The sequence below is a fragment of the Toxorhynchites rutilus genome, chromosome 2 (genome assembly GCF_029784135.1).
Source record: "Toxorhynchites rutilus septentrionalis strain SRP chromosome 2, ASM2978413v1, whole genome shotgun sequence".
Lineage (NCBI taxonomy): Eukaryota > Metazoa > Arthropoda > Insecta > Diptera > Culicidae > Toxorhynchites > Toxorhynchites rutilus.
The window spans coordinates 184,044,543-184,065,387 of record NC_073745.1 but is presented as its reverse complement, the minus strand read 5'-3'; the positions used below and the strand labels follow the sequence as shown (position 1 = coordinate 184,065,387).

Genomic DNA, 20,845 nt, shown 5'->3' with positions numbered 1-20,845 from the left:
TATTTCCCCCACCTCTCCATTTAGCATTTAATTTTGATTAGTCCTAATGAGAGACATAGTCTTTCGAAATAGTCCACTTTAAGCGATTTTTGTTCCGTTGATGAATTTAAAATTTTTTTGGTCCAATTGATTTGGACAATCCCTAACAAACTATTGCAATAACCAAAATTTTCAACTTCCTTAACGGATACTAGAAAATAGGACTGGTTAGTATTAGGACTTAGCCTACTACTGAGACCAAACAGCAAAACGAACACTGAATCATTTGAACGGCTCGATGACCAAACCTATTTTATTGTTTTTGGACTACGTTCAACGTTGAACAAAATAAACTGAAACACTTGAATTCACCCCGAATCATCTGGGAATCAGAACGCTTTATCTAACTCTTGCGTGTAGGGTTACCAACTATAATTTTCAAAAATCACGAAGAATGAAAATAAATATCTGGAAGATATCAGGATAGGTAAAATCTGGTTGAAAAAAAAATATTTTTATTTACATTATTTTTATAGGCCTATGTCTGGCTATGTGTATTTACTGTATTCCAGTATTTGCACAGATTTGTTCCTCAATCTTTAGCCATCTTTGACGCAGCTAAAAATCTATTCTCTCAGTTTCCTTTTTTTTTGTTTGCTTTTCCGACTGTTCAAGGTTTTTTTTATGCTGTCCAGAGCGTCAAAGTTCTTGTACTTGAGAGAATTTCAGGAAAAAAAGAGAAAAAAAGACCTCGCGATACTATTCCGTATGTTGATTCATGTTCAAGGTCTAGTTCGGTTTTACAACATTGAGCTACGTGTTCTCTCATTGTGAAGCGAAAATCATAATAAGTTTCTTGGTGTAATAAACGTATTTTTTTCGTATCGAATATGTACTCTAAGTAATAGAGGAACACGTTTTTCGTATATTTCGAAAAGTAATAGTCAAAAACTGTAACTGTTTAAATGATGAGTTACAGACAAATGGTCAAATCAGGAATACTTGTTTAAACTTTCCAAAAAAAAAACAACAAGTAATTATTTTCCTTCAAAATACACTCGACAAAAAAAAATTAAGGAGCAGAGTGCGAAGTCGATTTTTAAGGTGATTTTTAATGTTTGGGAATATTCTACGAACACACTGTACTGGACAAATATATGGGGAAGAAATAAAAAATCAATTTTTCTCAATTTTTTTTCAAACTTTTTTTTATTCATTTTCATTTTATTCATTTTCGTCACACAAATCTCGACTACATACTTATGTTACAATGTTTTCTTAGGTTAAATATTATTCCTACGGTACATGTTCCTATTTTGCTGTTTTTTTTAGCAAATTGCGTGTTCTTACTTGACGCCCAGGTAAACAGAAATTTAGTTTTTCTAGTAATTCTGCTGATTGTACTCGTTGCGAAATTTTCGAACGGCCTTTGAAAAAGCCATGTTGTATACACGTTATTCTATTCTTTACGCATTGGAAGACTTTTTCGTTCACTATTGCTTCGAATAGTTTAGGAATGCTCGAGATAATGGCAATTCCACGATAGTTACGTACGTTAGATTTAGCGCCTGATTTAAAGATAGGTACCGAAAAAGATTGTTTCCATTTTTCTGAGAATATTCCAGTTTGTAGTGACACATTGAAAATGTAAGAATGCAATGTAATGTAAGGGAAGTGTGGGTTCCTCAGTCAGGTTCTTCAAAAATACAGATACTATTCCGTCAGGGTTCTGCTCCTTTCTTCAATGCATGGTATATGTCTTGTTGTGAAATATAGTTTACCGATATGTCATTTGGATATTCCGGTGAAAATGAAAGTATAGTCCCGATCGTAATGTGGTATATACATCATGAAAGAAATTTGCGACAAGATTACAAATTTCGTTCGAAGAATTCTCCACATCCTCATTGAGATGCATCTGCGATGGGAAGTTATTGCTTTCGAGCTTAGACTTTACGTAATTGAAGAATTCCTTCGGAAATGATTTGACTTCAGTTTCGACCTTTCTATTATACTCTTCGTGTGCACTTTTAATGGCAAAATTTAGTTATCGGGAAATACTCTGATATTGAAGCAAATTTTGATGACTTTTGTTTATTATGTTTTTTTTTGCGTTCTTTTTATTTTCTATTCTTCAAATTATTTTTTTTCATTTGAGCGTTACATCGAATAGGATATTTGCTGGTTGAATTCCTTCGTCTTCTTTTCTTCGGTACAAATTCTGATATTATGTTGTTCAGCATTTCGTGAAGAATATGTACGGACAGGTGGATATCTTGTTCGCTGTTTAATAAAGTTTGCCATTTCTTGACTTGTAAGTTACATTTGATTGCTTCAAAGTTCGTCTTGTTGTATTCCGGTACTCCTTCATAATCCCAGTCGATGAGCAAATGTCTGAGTATTCAATTTCTGTGTACATTTTTCATTTTTCCAAAGGGGACTCATGGACTCATTCACATAGAAGTCGTCGGTGATATTAGTAAATAATAGGTCTAAATAATAATTTCGGGAATTTTTTAAGTGAGTTATTCGATTAGGACCGAGATGTGCAATTTCGTCAAATATATAATGGAAGTAAAATGAAGTCTACTTCTTTTTTTATTGAAGTCGCCATAGATATTCAATTTTTGTTGGATATACTATATCGCTATCTTGATTTTAAACAAAAATGGGATTAGTTGTCTTTTATTCAAAGAAAACTTGAAGAAGTTGTTGTTAGAAAAACTTTTTCCTTGTAAAAGTTCTAATGTATGGACGACTTGTTAGAAATTCTAAGGGCTATTCATATTTTTTTGGTGAATTTAAAAAAAATAGGTTTTTGAGAAAAATGAATTTTAAATTTAAAAACAAAATTCAGCGAAATTTTTAAATTTTTTTTTTGTATTTTTTTACGAATTTTGATAAATTTGAACAATTTATTACATTTCATCCTTTGACGAGAATGTAGCAGGTATTATAGTTTTTAAGTTATATTTTTTTGTAAAAAATCAAGAATTTTTTTTGGTCTTTTTCTAAAAGTAGTCTATTTTTTTAAAAATATTTCCAGTATGCAAAGTTGCTTAAAAGTCCCATGTATTTACACCCTCAACGTTTCGCTGCTATCTTGAGATGGTGCTTGCGATGGTTGGCATGAAATTCGTCATTAGTGAATACCATCGCGCTACGTGTATACCATCAACATCTTCGTGATAACTATGCCAATCAATGATAATAAAGCTAAGATGTTTCAATATTGGGCTTCGAAATTAATACAGATGTCAATAATGATTTTCTGAGAAAAAAAAACTAAGATGGGGAGATTTTTCAAGACCAAAACACAGATTTTATTATGGTAACCCTGGAGAGCTTAGCTTCCGAATTTACAAAGAAGTCAAATACTGTCCCTTTTTTCTGACCACGCCAAGCGCCGATCTCGATTCATCACAAGGTGAAAAATCGTATCACGACGACTAATACTAGAGCGAGAGTAAAACGATAAAAAATATCCAAAGTGAACAGCCACAAAAGCCGAGTAGCTGCCTGCCTGCTGCCTTCTCGGGTTTAATTAATTACGTCTCATTATTGTTATTAATCTCGATTTTTTTTTTGTATAATCCACACACGAGTTGAACGCTTAGTGGGGCTTTCGGTGGAGTAGATATTGGGCTCGGTGGTGGGTAAATGTCGAATTCTGTTGCTGCGCGACCCGCTCATCGTCGCATTGTGTGGCGTCAGTGCGGACGCGCGCGCAAAGGAAGAGTCCTGAGTCCGCTTTCTTCGGGGGGCAGTCCTTCTTATCTCTGATGGAGCGCCCAGAGCGTTCAGAGTCTTCCGCAACAATAAAGAAAAAAAAGCAACAAGATTTCATGAATACAACCGAGATAACATCTGTATTTAGTCATGAATTGATACTCATTTGGTTAATCATACAAATATAATGCTCAGTTCCAGAGGCTGAAGGCACGATACGAACTCAGACTCAGACCGGAGGTAACAAGGAGCAAAAAACTCCCGTGGTGGTCCCGTGCTAGCAGCAGCCACGCTATTGAAAGAGCAAATTTTCACATTCGAATCAGAACAGCTACCGGACTTTAGTCCAAACAACGGACACGGAGACTGCTTCATTTGTTTTCCATATTCTCCGAAACTCAATACCCGCTGCTCGGGGATTACAGGGGTTCTCTCCAGACAAATTATGATTGAGTAATCTGCTGTAAGATCTGCCATGGCTACTAGATTTATGTCCATCTTAGATGCATCTGGAGCATTCAGTGCCACCTCTTGGAAACGAGTTGAAAGGAAAAGTGTATTCATAGGTCACTGTGATCGTTTAATGGGATGTGCTGTGGCTCACCGAGAGATATGTGAGCGGAGATTATCGTTTTGAAGCAGTAGGCAGAGTAGTAGGCTGTGTGGGAAGGGGTGGTATAGGAGTGGAAGCGAGAGAGAAATATTGTAATCATTTGTTAAATGATGATGAATTTATTAGTCACGAGTTGACCTAAAAGAAATATTTCAAATAGAATAAATTACTCAGTTCTGGTTATAATTCATTCGAGGCAGGAAAAAAGGCACTATAAAGGCATTCGTGTATATTTAGAGGCAAAACAGTACCCGTCGCGCGAAGAGCAAACAAATAAATAATTATTGTTGTTGTTATTTATGGGGTCTCCCTGTGTCGCTCCAACTCCCGAAAGTTTCGCCTCGTGTTGGGACGATCTTCGAAGGCTTGCTTTTAGGCTACAAGCAGCGAAGAGACATATTACTCTTATGATTTATTGCTATGAATAAAAAAAAGAAGAAGAATGCTAGGAGGAATATAAAGCATTTATTTCTCTGCCTAAGGATTTTACTACACACAAAAGCAGCATCTTAGTGAACAGAAACAATTTGTCATTTTAATGATATTTACACTTCTCATGTCCTCTTCTTTTTTTTTCTCTACTTTATCTTATCCAGATATGGCGCTGGTTATGATTTAGCGGCCCGCAGAAAAAATGCAACGCGCGAGTCCACCGCCACGCTAAAGGCGTGGCTCAACGAGCACAAAAAGAACCCATATCCAACCAAGGGCGAGAAAATTATGCTAGCGATCATTACCAAGATGACACTGACGCAGGTGTCCACCTGGTTCGCGAACGCACGCCGGCGACTGAAAAAGGAGAACAAGATGACGTGGGAGCCCAAAAACAAGACGGACGACGATGATGACGCGATGGTGTCAGACGACGAAAAGGATAAGGACGATCTGGAGCCGGACAAAAGTCGTGATCACAAAGGTAAACCCATACAGCATAGTTATTCGCAAAAAAATATCCGGCACAGCGAAACCGGCAAACCACACTATTCAGTGTTCCTCCTCTTCTATCACTTGATCTATTACGAAAAATATTGTATTTTCTCACGGGAAAACCATCGCCCGCCCTCGCTATTCGCATGGTTTATTTTGTTTACATTTCTTCCTATAGCGCGCGACATTTCCTTCCACTTCCAGCATTCGTGTTGGCCTTGAGTTGAGGCACACTTTTCTCCACTTAATTGTAGCAATAGCACAAAGCCGTGAAATGATTGCAATAATCATGAGCATCCTTATCATCATCAAACATCATCTCGGGGATCTCGGAGATCCCTTCGCTGACTTTTCGGTTTCCTCTCTCTCACACACACGTGGGATCAAACAGCAAGTCGTTCACCCCCTGCCGGTCGTCTGTGCTGTCGTGCCATGATGTTTGCACTGCGGATGAAAGTGCACACACTCTCTCTCTCGCATACATAAGTCACGGATCCTCGGATTCCCACAGCCCACAGGCAGTGGTTTAGCAGCCGTCGGTTATTGCTTATTTTTCGAGGGGCCGTAATTTACGAGCGTTTCAAGCATACGCTTCTAATCCCGAAGTCATTTATTACAATTATCCGAGACGGGCTGTGTTTTTGGCCGGCACAAGGTGCATCGGGATGAAGGTATAATGCCGCACGAATTGAAGACGCGAATGAGAATCTTCATGCATTACAACCTCTATGCATAACTTGAACAACTTTTGTAGAATTAAAATATTTGAATTCGCCTTCTAAAGGATCCCGCTTCCAACCATTTATAACGCGTGTAGGAGACGTCAGTGGCAACAATAGAAGTTGGCCAACATCTCACTTTTTGAGCTGTGTATCACTTTCACTTTCCATGTGAAAAGAACATAATGCCATGTCCCGAGAGGGATATTCGGTGGAGTGAAGTGAAAGTCATTTTTCTCCCGTATTTGTTCTAGCCTTTTGATCCCACTCCCAAATCTGAGTGGGGTTTTCATGTGCGAACATACACATGCTAGTGAGATTTCTTTTTTCTCCCCCACCCCCCTCTCAATCGTATTTTACAGCTTCACACATATTTATTTGCTCGAAGAAATTCGGGGGTATGTGTAGGGAAGCATGCGACCCAACGCAGGGGACATTTTGAGTACGATGAATGAATTTTGTGTGGTTTTACTCTTTTATTTTCCTTATTATCTAAATTTTGACGTAGGACTACGTCAATATAACCCTACGAAATTGAAAATAAGACATGCAACAAAGTTTAGGAGATTGCAAATACACATTACACAGATTTGTTGTTTTTTTCTTTATTTATGAAAGAGTTTTTCAGCAAAAGGCTGGTTCATCTCTGTGATTTATTATTGTGATATATGACATGCAATGTGCCATTAAGCGAGGAATTTACAATCAAAAATTACAGACACCAGAATTGTTTATATCGATATTGCAGCGAAATTAAGAAAGATAGACGTTGGGCGTTAAAGAACAAATTTTAGACTGTTCTGAGAGCTTTAATTTGATTGATAAAAACAATCAAGTTTAATATGAATTTTTGGGAAAAAACTTACAATTACACATTAAAAAATGTTGAAATTCGAACATATGCATAGAAGGATTTGTTTCATGAAATAAGATCATCTATCACTTCCTGAGAGATTCTGGAAAAAAATATTTTTTTCATGTGAGAATGGTTTTTTCTGACTTTGAGGGGATGAATCAAAAATTAAATTCTTCTTTTACTTTCAATAAATTTATGCATAAAAACGAATAAAAAAATTTTTTTCGACTCGATTATATACAGGATTCGATTATATACAGTGAAAAGAAATCGGAGACTGTATATAATCGAGTCCGCGATGTATTAGCTAGGCTAAATGCTCGCACCTTGGACTTAACGCTACCCATTAAATCCTTTGCAGTACTTGTGCCATCTTTCATCTACTCTTTCTTCAAATCCTGGTCGTTTTTGAACACCTTCCCTGGTTTCCCGAGCTTGAACTTCATAATCGCCCATATTTTTTTCTATATGACTAGTGATGTACGTTAAATGTTAGTTACTCGATTAATAATCCTAAAAAAAGGATCCTACACCCAAAATAGCGTTGCCAGAAAACATTAAATCATCGGCAGAAAAAATGTTCTTTCGTGTGCTGAAGGGTAAAATGAACCAATAATAGCACTTTTTTCAAAAGCATTAAAATGTTTGTATGTATGCGAGCAGAGATCTCTTTTTTCATGCTGAACGTCAGCTTGAGATTGTACCCAAGAAAAGTCCAAACGATGTCAACAGGGATCGATCCAAGGTCGGATGGAATGTATGGCTGTTTTACACGACCACGCTATCCACATAGCCACTGGTGCTGTTGCATAAATGTGTGATAATGTTAAACCTCATTATAAAATGAAGTTTGAAAGTGAATTGTGAAACGTAAATCTATAAGGAAGCAGGTCGATGAGGTCAATTGAATTTGCTATTGACTTACTTGGCAAAAAACAGAAACAAAAACGATTTCTATTATTTATTCCCTATATTTTTGTCTAATGCATCTACATGCACCTTTCGTAAAATATTCCAATCAAGAGCTGAAAGTTTAAGCTTTAAAATTATGTACATTATGTTACCTAAAAAGAATGTTTAGAAAGCTTGTTTTCGACATTCAACAATAGTGAAAAAAAAGATCTGTATGGTGGTGTACAAATTTGACTTTGAGTCACCGTGTGTCTTAGACAAAAAATAGGTCCATCCCTCTATGTACAAACACCTCTTGAGGTGTGAACGATCAAAATCTTTCACTTTCCACCCGAAACATTGACATGTGCCCCTATATTGAAATGTCAAACGTATTCCTCCGTCAAGTGCAATTTTCAATTTTCGTTCTAATTGGAACCAAAAAATTGCAAACCATCTATTTTTGAAGAAGAATAATTAATCTAAATCGCTTTGCATTTTCTGGGAAATTCAGCTAAATCCGTTACGTATTTTTTAATAGCTGAGCAGATTATTACTAGAAAAATAAATTGGTTGTCCGGCTCTAACCTAGACATGGTTCTGATCTTTCAATCTATTGATGGAAGAGTTAAGTGTTGAAACTGCGTGATGCCCTGGATGGTTTTGCAAATACAAAAATGATTAAAAATGATGTCATTGGGTAATTGCATTCAAATATTTTCAATATTTAAGTCGTCTAACACGTTAAGTTCCCAGTTGTCCTTGTTACGCTTACCATTTAACCCGCATCAAGAACATTTGTTATATACTTCTGAAATAATGACTTGCTCTAATTGCAAACGGTTAGATCACACAAAAGCCTTTTGTTGTAATAGAATGAAATGCTCAAAAAGTAACTATGACATTCATTTTCCTGAATATTCAAGTCATTCTAAATTTACTTCTCAAACGGTCTCTGAACCCGAATCTGTTTTAGGAGATATTTCCATTTCATCAATTGTTCAATGGATTCTGGATATTTTCGGAATATCAGATTCATTGAAATCTCTATCTCTGCTTGGCTCCCTTCTATCAGTTAGATAGCAAAACCTGCAAGGTCCTGCTCTCAATCAATAATTTCGATGTCTTATTTATCGAATGAGTCAGAGGAATCCAACATTTTCCACTGGAAATGTAGAAGTCTTCTATCTTAACTTGACTGTTTTAAGCAAATGATCCATTTTTTTGATCGCAATTCAATTTGCGTTTGGTCTATCTGGAACATGGCTTCGTTCGGACAATCTGCTACACATCCATGATTTCAATATTATTCTTTCAGACCGAGATGATGTCTATGGAGGAGTTCTCACCGGTATAAGAAAATGCTACCCAATTCATAGGATTCCTCTTCCTTTAGTCACAAGAATTGAAATTGTTGCGCCTCAGGCATGTATGTAGGATAGTGATTTGTACATTGCCTCAATGTATATTGCACCAAAAACAATGATTAATTATAGAAATCTTGTGAATATAATTGAATTATTACCGCAGTCCAACGTTATTTTGGGAGATTTCAACTCTCATGAAATTGGATGGGGTGAGTCTTTTGTTGATCAAAGTGTCAATTTGTTTTATGATATTTGCGAGGTCTTCAACATGGCAAGTTTCAATACAGGAATAGTTGCTTAGATTAGTCCCTTTGTTCATTCTCTTTCTCTTCAAATTGGAAAGTCATCCAAGATCCACATGGGAATGACCATTTGCCAATCACTATTCCCAATTTCAAATAATTCTAAATCGTCTGAAACAACAAATATTCAGCATGATTTATCTAGATACATGGATTGGAGGAGATATTCTTCAATTATTTCAGAATCATTGGCATTAGTTCATGAAATACCTCCGTTGGATGAGTATAATTTTTTAGCTGGTTTAATTCATGACAACGCTATTGATGATCATTTCTTACATTTTTCTGATAATTTTTTTGATAGTTTTTACATTTTTCTGATAGTATCAGCTCTTTAGAGGTACTCCATTCATTGAGCACTTGATATGGGTCGTATTTTGTGTCTGAAATTCAACGGCTTTTAAGTGCTTTTATAAATATTTCATTTAATATCAATTTTGTATGGATTCTTTCTCATTGTTCGATACCAGGAAATGAGAGAGCAGACTTTCTTGTTAAGAAGGGCGCTATGCAAAGAAACTTATTTCATAGGTCTATTACTTTCGTTGAACGTCTTCATTTTCCACGTGTATCTTGCCAGTCAGGTTGGAATGAGTGATAGAGATCTATATAGGCTGACCAAACGTACCATTATGAACGGGACAGTACCGTTTTTTCGGCAATTTTTCATTGTCCCGTCTTTTTATCAATTTTTACCGTATTTTTATTATTAAAAATATGTTTTTTGGTCATTATTTTCAATATTATTTTTAGAATTAACATACAATCGTTTGATACCATCAGTTATGAAAAAGGTTCTTTTGTGAATTTGGTAGGATTGGAAAGGCGTAGGAAAGGTGCTACAGGATCCTTTCTAAAGGTGATTTGATCAATGCTAACAAATATTGCAATCGACTGGAGCAATTGAAGCCACCATAGCAGAAAACGGCCAGAATTAGCGACCCAATGTTGTTTCCCATCACGACAACGTAAGACCGCATGTTGCGTTGGCTGTAGGGCAATTTTTTTACAGTTTGATTAGGACGTTCTTCCTCATCCTCCGTGCTTTCCAAACCATACTCCATCCGATTATTGGTATCCTTTAAAAATTCTCTCCGTTTAAATAACATAATAATTCCAGCCTAAACAACAAATATCGTTTATTCATTCCACATAAAAAGGGACAACAAGCCAAAAGAAAAATATTACTTTTAGCTTGCGTGTTATTGTGATTTTTTTCATTATCTATATTGGAACATTTTTCAAAATGATAATAGGGTTTTTATGCCTGTTTGAGAAAGAAAATTTGTATTGTTCTACTCCCGGAGAATAGGGAAATGTTATGTTGCTGAACCATTTTAAAATAAATTCAGTATTATTCACCAAAAACGTAATGAGCTACAATCTTCACAATTTCTTTTCCATCGAGCCTGAAAGCCTACTTTTTATTCACTTCACGAAAATGCATCTTCGAATTCTCCTCTCACCGAACAAAAAAAACACCCATTCAAAGTGCTTCTACCCACTCCAAACCCCCCCTAAACAGAAGATCGATCGATATGGAAAACCGATTTGTCAGTCAGTCCGTGGCGGGAAGCGATTGTCAGCTGAATTTAATGGATTCATTTTCCTTTTCTCGCGTGTATGCACCATTCTTTGCTTAACTGCTTCTCTTCTCTTCTGGTGCTGTATACCTTAGGCCAAATCATTCATCCATCCATCCATCCATCCGTCTCCATTAGCGCCACTCTTTGGCACATCAGCTACAAAGCCACGTGGTTAGGCCGCACATTAACCCTTTCCGCTTTCCGTATTTGGTATGTGAGTGAGTGCGCGCAGGAATCGACGAGCGGACGCGCGGGAAATATTCCAATTCCGAAGTGGCTTTCATCGAAGGCCGTTTTTACCGCACAGGTTGGCAGCGAAATAACTACAGGAGCAAAAAAAAAACCGTTGTCTCGCATTGATTTACTGAACACTGCATTGCACTGCTGCTGCTGGTCGCTACTGCAGTCGCGTTCGCTTTGCGTTATTTCATTTTCCCAATTGATTTGATGGATTGATCCCTGTCTGGTTTGATTTGCAGTGCTATGCATGCTTTATCAATATTGCAAACGTACGTTTTGCTGTCGATATCGGAATAAATGCCCCTCGTTCGTCACATCAGGGAAGAAAATTGATTCGGATCTCTTTACATGTGTTGGAAACGACGCAGACGACAATCACAGACAGAGCTAGGCAATCGAGTTCTGATTTTGTGTAAACACGTAAAAAAAAGATGGACCAGAGTGGAAGTGACGTTCGGGTTGAGGAAATTTATGGATGTGTGGCTATGATTCTGTATCATTTTCCAACTCCTTTTGACATGTTGAGAAGAATGACTGTCCCATCGTAAACAAGTGTGTCCCTAAGACCTGTTTCACACATGTGTGGTTTCTACAAGTAGGGATTAGATATTATATCCTCTGTAAATACATTGTACAACATCGAGGATAGAGCCTACTTCGGCGTTTCGTGACTATTACATACCGATGTATGTATCTGTGCGAAATCGCTCAAGTCTAAGTAGCCACGGAAGAAGAATCACAAATCATTATGGGCGATATAAACCGCCCATGAGATGGGTGGGGACTTCGGGGATCGTAGTAGACACTGACAGCATCGTTATAAATACTCTTGTCTCATGATATATACGCTGTTGCTGCAGATGTTATGAGTAAGAATCTGAGACGTTCCATCGAGGTCGTGTTTGTGTGTGCGCTATGTAGATGAGGACTAAATTAAATTTGCTCTGGTTGCTAAATTTACGCTCAGACGCTCCGAAAATTTCCGGTCCCTTCGACACGAGAAGCAGCAACAGCATCCTTGATATGAGAACCGTGCATGGCCAGCAGCTTAGGTGCAATGTGATCTCGGTACGAGCACATACTCATGAAATGTGGTTCAGTCTATGGCGGCCTAAACTTACTTTGGGAGTGTATAACTTTGATGTTCTTATCAATGTTATCGATCAACCAAAAAAAAATCTGTGACAAATAACGTTATGCCTCTGAATCAAAGTTTACGGCCATTTCGCGGCAAATACTCGTGTAATCAAATTTAGACACCCGAGCGAAAATATGCTTCCATTAAATCCAATAAAAATCATCGACCCTGAATAAACTTATTTCAACAATTTGATATGGTAAATTAAATCTAATAACAGTAAACACACGCAGCCTCCCAACACTGAACCTCTCTCTGTATGAATTCTCGCTTTCCCTGGCTTTGAAATTGAGAACCACACAGAGCACAGGGCTCACCCTCGCGTCTGCTGTTTATGCTCCGTGTAGCACCCTCGGCAGGTTCAGAAGGGAACAGCACGTGAAATGGCCTCGTTATGCTTCAACGCTGGCCTCAACTAGAGAACAACGAGTAGCAACAGCGGGAAAACTGCCACAGCCAAAGTGGTTTCGGTATCCCTTTCCTTATGCTTTCCAACCCCGAGAATTGGCCCCTTTCCGGCCGGCAGCGAGCGTTTGCCAGCCAGGAAAGGGGAGGGTGAGAAAATGAATTGAGTCTTAATAAGTGATATTATGTGATTTTCATTCAATTGAAAACATAGCATTTTCCACCCTCGATCGTAGCCGTATTGCGTTTTTGAATTTTTTGGTTCTCCTACCCGCCGGCCGAAAACCCGAAACAGAAATTGCTCATTTCGTGTTGTTTAATATGGGGAATCCCTTCGAAACTCGATTGGCCTGTCTGGATGCGGCGGTCACTAATGCGCAAGGGTTGTGGGTATCATTTTAAATTAGGGGTTAGCAAAAGTGCGAATTAGGTAGATTGGTTTATCCAGCCAGGGATTGGAATAATTGATGAGACCGACGAGAAGTGCAATATTTTAGGAATATTTATCCTTTGAATAACTTTTATTGCACAAAAAAGTTTTTAAAATAAATGAAATAACTTGTTCAATCAGAGCATAATTCTTGCTAATGAACAAACCAATAATTCCTAATTTGATACATTGGAACACCGAGGAATCTTGTGCTCACAAGCCTTCAATTGATCTCTCTTCAGTGGAGCGCCATCTCCGATCAGAAGGAACATATTCAAATCAATTCCTCGCGCCATATGAGCACCAATATACATCCTATGATTCAATTAACGCCCAACAGCAGGAACAAAAGGCGTCGGAAGCCGCTCATAACAACAGCGAAGGGAAGATTTCCCCCTGGTTGTTTGCAATTTCCTTCCCTTTTCTATCGGTGGCGGAGGCGGCGGCGGCGACGAAGGAAAACTCGAATCTTGATGACTGTGCGTGATAATATATCCATTATCCGATTAAGTTAAGTGAAAATGCCACTTGTTATTTAGACATTCATAGGCCTCGGCGCAAACAGCTCTCCACAGCCGAAGCTGTGAAGCTGATAAAGAGGCTTTCATAAGCCCGCAGGGAATCTGTGCATTTACGGCATCCCGCGCGTCCCCTTGCCAAACTAGTCTCCAGCCAGAAGAGTCAGTCAAGTATTTCGACTGCAAAACAACCACCCTGCTGGCAGTATTTTTCGAATTCTCACCCCTCGTTAAAATACGACGAGGTTCGGGGAAAAATGGTTTTGCCACTTTGGACACCACCAAAAAGACGCAATCGCAATTGAAATGGAAAAACGAACAGATGATATAGATATCCTAATTCCCTCCTCTCGGGTTCTCAGATTCCCTCTGTCTATTATCAAATTTATATATATATATATTTATACGTTGCCTAATGGTTTAATTTCAACGGAATGGTCCATTTTCCGTGCTATTTAGGCCCCGTCAAAAGATTTTAATTTTGCCCTTTCTCCTTTTTTGTTCCTTTTCCGGAGGAGACGAAGTGCCAGAATGAGTGAAACGTTTTGACACCTCAGGGGAGGTATAGTTTTCGCTTTCAATTTGTTAGGTTTTCCATCAAGCCCCGGAGTGAGCCAGTCAACGCGGAGGGATTGACATTTGTGACAGGCAGGTCCTCATTCTACCGCTTCATTCAGAACCTTCGAGGGATTAGTCTCGCTATTAGCAGCTGCTTCCTTCGGAATATACGGTTCCCTGCGAACCGAGGAAATCGAGGACATCGAACCACTTCATCTTTTACCCCTTCGGATGAATGTCCCATCTCAATTTGAAACTCATCACTAATTAAAATCGGACCGATTTAATCAATTAATTAAATATCCTTGCCTATATACCATGGGCGGCCAAATACTTGCGGAGGAGCGAAAATTGAGGAGTCGCCAAGAAATATATGATTCAATCACTAATTTGGCGCCGTTTTGGTCTTATTTAATTTGTTCCGGTGACACTCAGATTCACCTTTAAAAAAGGGGTTTTGTTTGTGAGAATTAAAGTTTGTTATTATATTAAAAACAAAGGCTCGGTTCGTACGTATAGCTCATCATCATAAGATTACGGATGGCCAGCTTTGAACTGTCTTAATTTCGTTGTGTTCATCTCCTATCAATTTAAAATGAATGAAAAATCGATTGCATATTTTTTGAGATTTTATTTTTCAGTTCACCGAATCCAATTTTACAACACAGACGGAAAAACGTGTTTCAATTAACAAAAATAAGAAAATTCTGAATAAAACATCGTATTTTTTTGCGTGAGCGATTTTGTGTATGGCACAAAAAATCTAGCACACCTGTATGTCTAATGTATTTTGACTTTAACCCGTTGACCCGTTTCCAGCTGCTAGGACTGGAAACGCTTGGTTCTAGAAGGAAGGTTAGCCAGGCAATGTTTGCAGCTAAAGTGTCACTGGACGAAATAGATGGTCCTGATATTCTTTCGGAGCTAAATATGTATGCACCTGAGAGAGTACTTCGTTCAAGAGGTTTTTCCATCTTGGACCCCGTTTCGCAAACTACAGCTTGCATGACCCAATTCGCTTTATGTCAGTCCGATTCAATGAATTTTAGGGATACTTCGACCTATAACCTATTTGCTGAAGCTTTTCGTTTTCGCATTCAACGAGGATTATTGGATCAACAGTGAATACCGGAAAAAGACGCTTCCTGCAATGCTATGCAAACTTTTTTTTTATTTTGACGTAGGACTACGTCTTACATTAAGGGTTCCAAATCATAAAACTTTTCAAGTTTTTATCAAATAATATATATAATATGTATATAATATGCTATACATTCCAATCCCATAATCCCCTGTATATGGTTTAAATTAATGAAAATTGGAAGCATGCCCATTTCCCCATACATTTGTTCTGTCCATTTGTGTGCTTTCCCGAACGGAGCTGTCAATAACGGGCAACTTATGCAGCCGCTAGAATAGAAACAACGAAGGAGGATAACGAAAAGAGAATATTTGCGAAGTAAACTCCACCCTTGCATAGTAACTAAGCTGTCGCTAGCGTTTAAGTATTGCATCTCCTCTGAGGGAAATTCTCAGAATCTTTCTGTGCCCGAAACAACCGCAACTCTGTGTGCCGATGTTTCATTTTCATCGCATCAACTATGTGCATCTGTTAGACGCGTGTTTGATGCTTGTTGAATGGCGATGCACGGAAGATGCCTCTCGTTAAACACTCAGTGCAATGCGTGCATTGATATAAAGAAACAAATTGCGACATATGACCAATTTGTGCATTGTTTTCGCAAAGGTAAGAAAGAATCGTTGCTTCTCGAAATGATTCTACAAAACCACGCAATCCATCAAATCTTTTCAGGGTCCCCGGAACTTTTTACTAATGAGTTATTTATGAAATTTCGATGTATTCGCAAATAATATCCGGAATGATAAACCCGGATACAACCCCTCGATTTTTTTTATGTTGTTGATATTATCTTTCTCTTGGCTGCCATTACTGATACCGTTCTGAATCATGTTTCGGACACTTTGTTCTAATATCTTGAAATGCTTAATGCACTGATGATATAACTATCAAATTAATATCACACTTGCTTCTTTAGAGTAATCCCTTGGTTTCACTATCATTTCACATGAGAAGTACATTTGAATTCTAACATAATCGGCAGAAATCTTACAACACTACTCATTATCGTTTGTGTTTGACGTTTGCTTAACGTGAGCACGTAGAATTTTCCCCTTCATCAATATTTAAATTTCTCCCATGTTTCAGTGGACAATGTGCAACTGGATGAACTTCTAACAGAAGAAACCTTGAAACCTGCGAAGAAGTTCATTGAAATGACGAAGCGCCAATAAACTTGAGGTAAAGAAAAGAGAAACTGAATCGAAACAGGAAGAAAAAGAAATCCAAACATTAGCTAAGCTGAAAAAGCAGGAAGAACGGATGGTGCAGAAAGAAAAACTTTGAAGAACTGAAAAAGACAAAAAAGCTGCAAATTCAAGAATTAAGAAAGATAAATAGGTACAAAAGAATAATGACAAAATAGATGTAACTATGTAACAAAAATAAAGAATCAAGATTTATGCTCTGAAGCCTTCAATTATTTTATTTCTTTGAACAACAAATAACCTGAATTCAAATATATAATTATCATTGAAGCAATATAAGCCTTACGGCATTTGAAACCATGAAGCTACAAAGAAACATCAATAAACGACAAGCATTTTGGGGAAAATTAAAAAAATCATAAAAGAGATTGTTGAACATTATTTCAAGCCAATTAAAAAACAATTGGTTAAAGTTCTATCACAATTTAACCAAACAGAGTGTCCGAAATTTGAATTCAATCTGTCCGAAATTTGTTTTTTTATAAATAGTGTTGATTCTTATTCGCTTCATTTAAAAAGAATTTTATTCGATGATTTTCTCATGTTTTCATATAGATACCAAATTAGAAAGCTTAAAAGCATATTAAACTAATTTATTAAAAATATCAACCGAAAAATACCTGTGCATAAACTTTAGATTTGTTTTCTGCATCATATGCCTTAACACATTGCGGACCGCTCATGAGTTTTCTAGTGTTTCGCATTCCGTCCATTACGGAATAATCACGAATTAAACCGTGTTTTCTACACTTGATGGTTAAGTCTCCTTGGTCTGCCAAGAATCTAACAAGGCCTACCGATGGCTCGCCTTCGTCTCATCCACGCCGAAGGAAACGATCTCATTCGTGGAATCCCAACAAATGAAGCGTACAAGTTTGCCCCAAAACGTGCGGTCCTCAATGGGTTAAGCGTCCGAAATATGATTCAGAACGGTAGTTTTAGTGCGTTTTGTACAATTTTGCCTTTTTTACCATTTTCAATGTGACAACTTACAGTTAGAGATTAGAGAATTAATAGAGAAATAAATAAATAATAACCAAACTGACAGATGACGTTTATCTATAGGCGCATAATTTGGTAGCGCTGTACCTTCGATAAAACACACAATCGACACATTGACACAGAGTTCAGGAAACACATCTCCAAAACTTTTATATAAGGGATATTCGCATTATGGAAAATGAATGATTGACATTCGTCATTTCTAAGGCACTTGAGTACTTTACAAACTTGGGTTCCTCTTGAAGGTTCAAGAATATCACCCAACGATTTTTCGATGATTCCTGGGCGTCCTGATATTACCTAATACGTAGAAGTTGAGATAAATTAGGCAGATATTGTGCTGAAGAGAGGAGTACAGAGCCACTGTTTGACACATTTGTAGAGTTAGACCGCGATTGTTTTATTTTTCCTTTTTCCTGAAGGAAACCATCGAAAAACCATCGGAAGGAGTGTCTAAGACCCTCATTTCTGTACCGGAAGGTGCATTTCCCTCCATTTAAAAAGAATAATTTTATAATAACAGAATTGAGAACCTTTTAAACACCCAACTATAACAATTAAATGAAATAATAAAAATAATGATAGTAATGTAATATTATGCATGAAAATATTATTGAAAGAAATAAAACAAAAACTTTTCTTGAACATATCTGGAGATGCTAGAGAATTTCTAAAACCGTTGAATCAGGCTCAATGACAACTTCACACTCCAAAAAACATTTCTTTCGAAATTCCTTCAAAAATTGTCTTCCATATAACTTGGGAGTCTGATAAGCATTCTAAGCCCCTTGGAACAGGTTCAATGGCAGTGAAAAAAACTCCTTCCACATTTCTCGAAAAATAGTCTTCAATTCAACTGAAATGTTTCACAGAAGAATGAAAATGTGAAAATGTATTTATTCTGTATTTATTCGTAACTAGCTGACCTGGCGAACTTCGTCCCGCCCAAATTGACGTTTTCATACTAAGCGACCGTTCGTGTGTTTATTCCCCGGACTATTCGTTGATTGTTCTTCAAGTCTTTTTCAAGGCTGAGGCAAATAAACATTGTAGCTTCTATAATAGGAAGTGAACAAAATAAAGACGGCTCACATCGGACCATTCTTTCCTCGGGTTATGCGCTTACCAACACATTTGACCTTCCATTTTTATTTATATAGATGATGAAAAACATACGTCACCTATTTCTCGCGGCTTGTTATGATATTATTTTGATGATTTTGATTGTGATTTATATCAAACCAACTAATAATAGTTTTTTGTTTTTAGATATACATCATCATGTGAAAGCCGAGCACGACAAAGACGATGACGATGACGATCTCACCGACGATGAACGGAAGCCGGAAAACTTAATGGGGCATCCGGGACATCTGGGGCAGCACCATCCGTACTACCACCATTCGATGCTCGGGGGACACCACCACCATTCAGGACTCAAATCAGAATTAGACCATCCAAAAAACCAAACGGGCAGCGACTGTGGAGTGCCGATTCCAGCCTCAAAGCCGAAAATTTGGAGTCTAGCAGACACAGCCGCTTGCAAAACCCCACCACCACAGGCATTACACAGCTCTTGGATGACCGGAGGCTATCACCCCGGACAGCACCATCATCATCAGCAGCAGCAACAGCAGCAGCAGCATCAGCAGCAACAGCATCATCTACAGCAACAGCACCTCCAGCAGCAGCAGCAACAACATCAACAACATCCGAGCAGTGGGATGATGATGGCCGAAGGAAGTTCCCCTATGAGTATGAGTATGGCAAATACAACTCACAACCAAGGTATGGGGACTATGGGCAGTGGTATGATGAACAGTTTCGCGAATACCCCCTATTCCCGCTATGGGGGGTTTCTAACAGGAGCTCAACACTACAATACTACCCACAACAGCAACAGCAGCAGCAACACCAGCAGCAATACCAACAGCAATACGAATACGGGTCAAGTGACGGGTGCTACAACCCCCACTTTGCAGCAACAGCAACAGCAGCAGCATCCACAGCAAGGGATGCACCAACAACAGCAACAACTTCTGCAGCAATCCCAGCAAGCTACGGCCAACAACAATTCCCAATCGATGGGGTTTCCAGAGGTCCAGACCGACACCCCGCCTCAAACCCCACCGAATATGAAACTGCCCAGCGTGGCGGGGAACCTTCTTACAGCCTCAGCAACCCCTACGACCGGTACCTGCTATAACGGAACAAACAGCGCCAATAGCAATATGAACAACAATAATAACCTCACCCCAAACAACAACAACAACAGCCTAAACCAGTCGAATGGCTATGCATCATCCCCCGAATCGATGGGTCAGTCTAACAATCAGTCTGGAGGACAGCAGCAAAACAGCTACTATCGGATGCAATCAAATTCACCGCAAAAATCCCAACAAGACTATGCGCAGCAAATGCTTCATCAACAAGACGGCTTCAAACCATTCTACAAAAAGTGAGTAGATCTTACGCTCGCCACTCACTTGCGCTGGTATAAATAATTTAATAACAATCAATTTTTGTCCATTTTAGTTCGCCACAGGCCTCCAATGGCTTCGTTTCACCGGTCTGAGCAGAAGCAGCAGCAACCGTGCAACTATTTCTAGAACTGAGAAGACGAATTAGCGGATGAGATTTAGCGAGACAACCACCGAATGACATCTTTTGCTGGTTATAACTACCACCAACATAGCACCACCCCACAAACACACACACAGACACATAACATGAATTTAGGTTTACCGATTTCTGCACACATAAACGCACCGCGCTCTTGTCGTAGTTTCGAAGCCCGGTTTGGAAAGGTAATTTCATGAATTTCAGCAAGTTCTTTAGCCGTGTCAAAGTTCATTCCGCCCCACATCCAAATCCCACCTTCCATTCCATTCACAAAAAGCCTACGCACTTGTGCCTCTTATGGCACGATGCTGATTTGATAAATGATGCTGCTTGGCTGAAGCAAAGGCCCGTCGTAATCTCCCGGCACACAGAGCTGTAGGGTAGGATATCGATGCGCTCTTGCTCGGCCGCCGGCGCGTTTCTTTATGTAAATGTTTAGATAAGGCCATCGCTCATCCACGTGACAAAATTAATGTTTGAAACTTTTCGCCCGGGATTAGTGCGTGCCTTTGAAAGTCATCTCCTCCCTTGTGCGAGCGCGTGTCCTTCCACTCATGTGCCTGGATGCTGTGCCTCTTCATTTATTCAATGCCTATTTTTGCACCGCACTACAACAA

At 38.5% G+C, this 20,845-nt stretch overlaps 1 protein-coding gene across 2 annotated transcripts in view; it reads left to right on the top strand.

Annotated features, from left to right (window-relative positions):
* LOC129767703 (homeobox protein araucan-like) overlaps positions 1 to 20,845 on the top strand; it is a 216,534-nt gene that overhangs the window by 186,890 nt on the left and 8,799 nt on the right. For both annotated transcript variants that reach the window (XM_055768861.1, XM_055768862.1), the window contains exons 4-6: positions 4,918 to 5,237; positions 18,876 to 20,064; positions 20,142 to 20,413. In XM_055768861.1, the coding sequence (XP_055624836.1) occupies positions 4,918 to 5,237; positions 18,876 to 20,064; positions 20,142 to 20,181 (1,549 nt within the window). In that variant the 3' untranslated portion in view covers positions 20,182 to 20,413. The remainder of the gene's footprint in view (positions 1 to 4,917; positions 5,238 to 18,875; positions 20,065 to 20,141; positions 20,414 to 20,845) is intronic.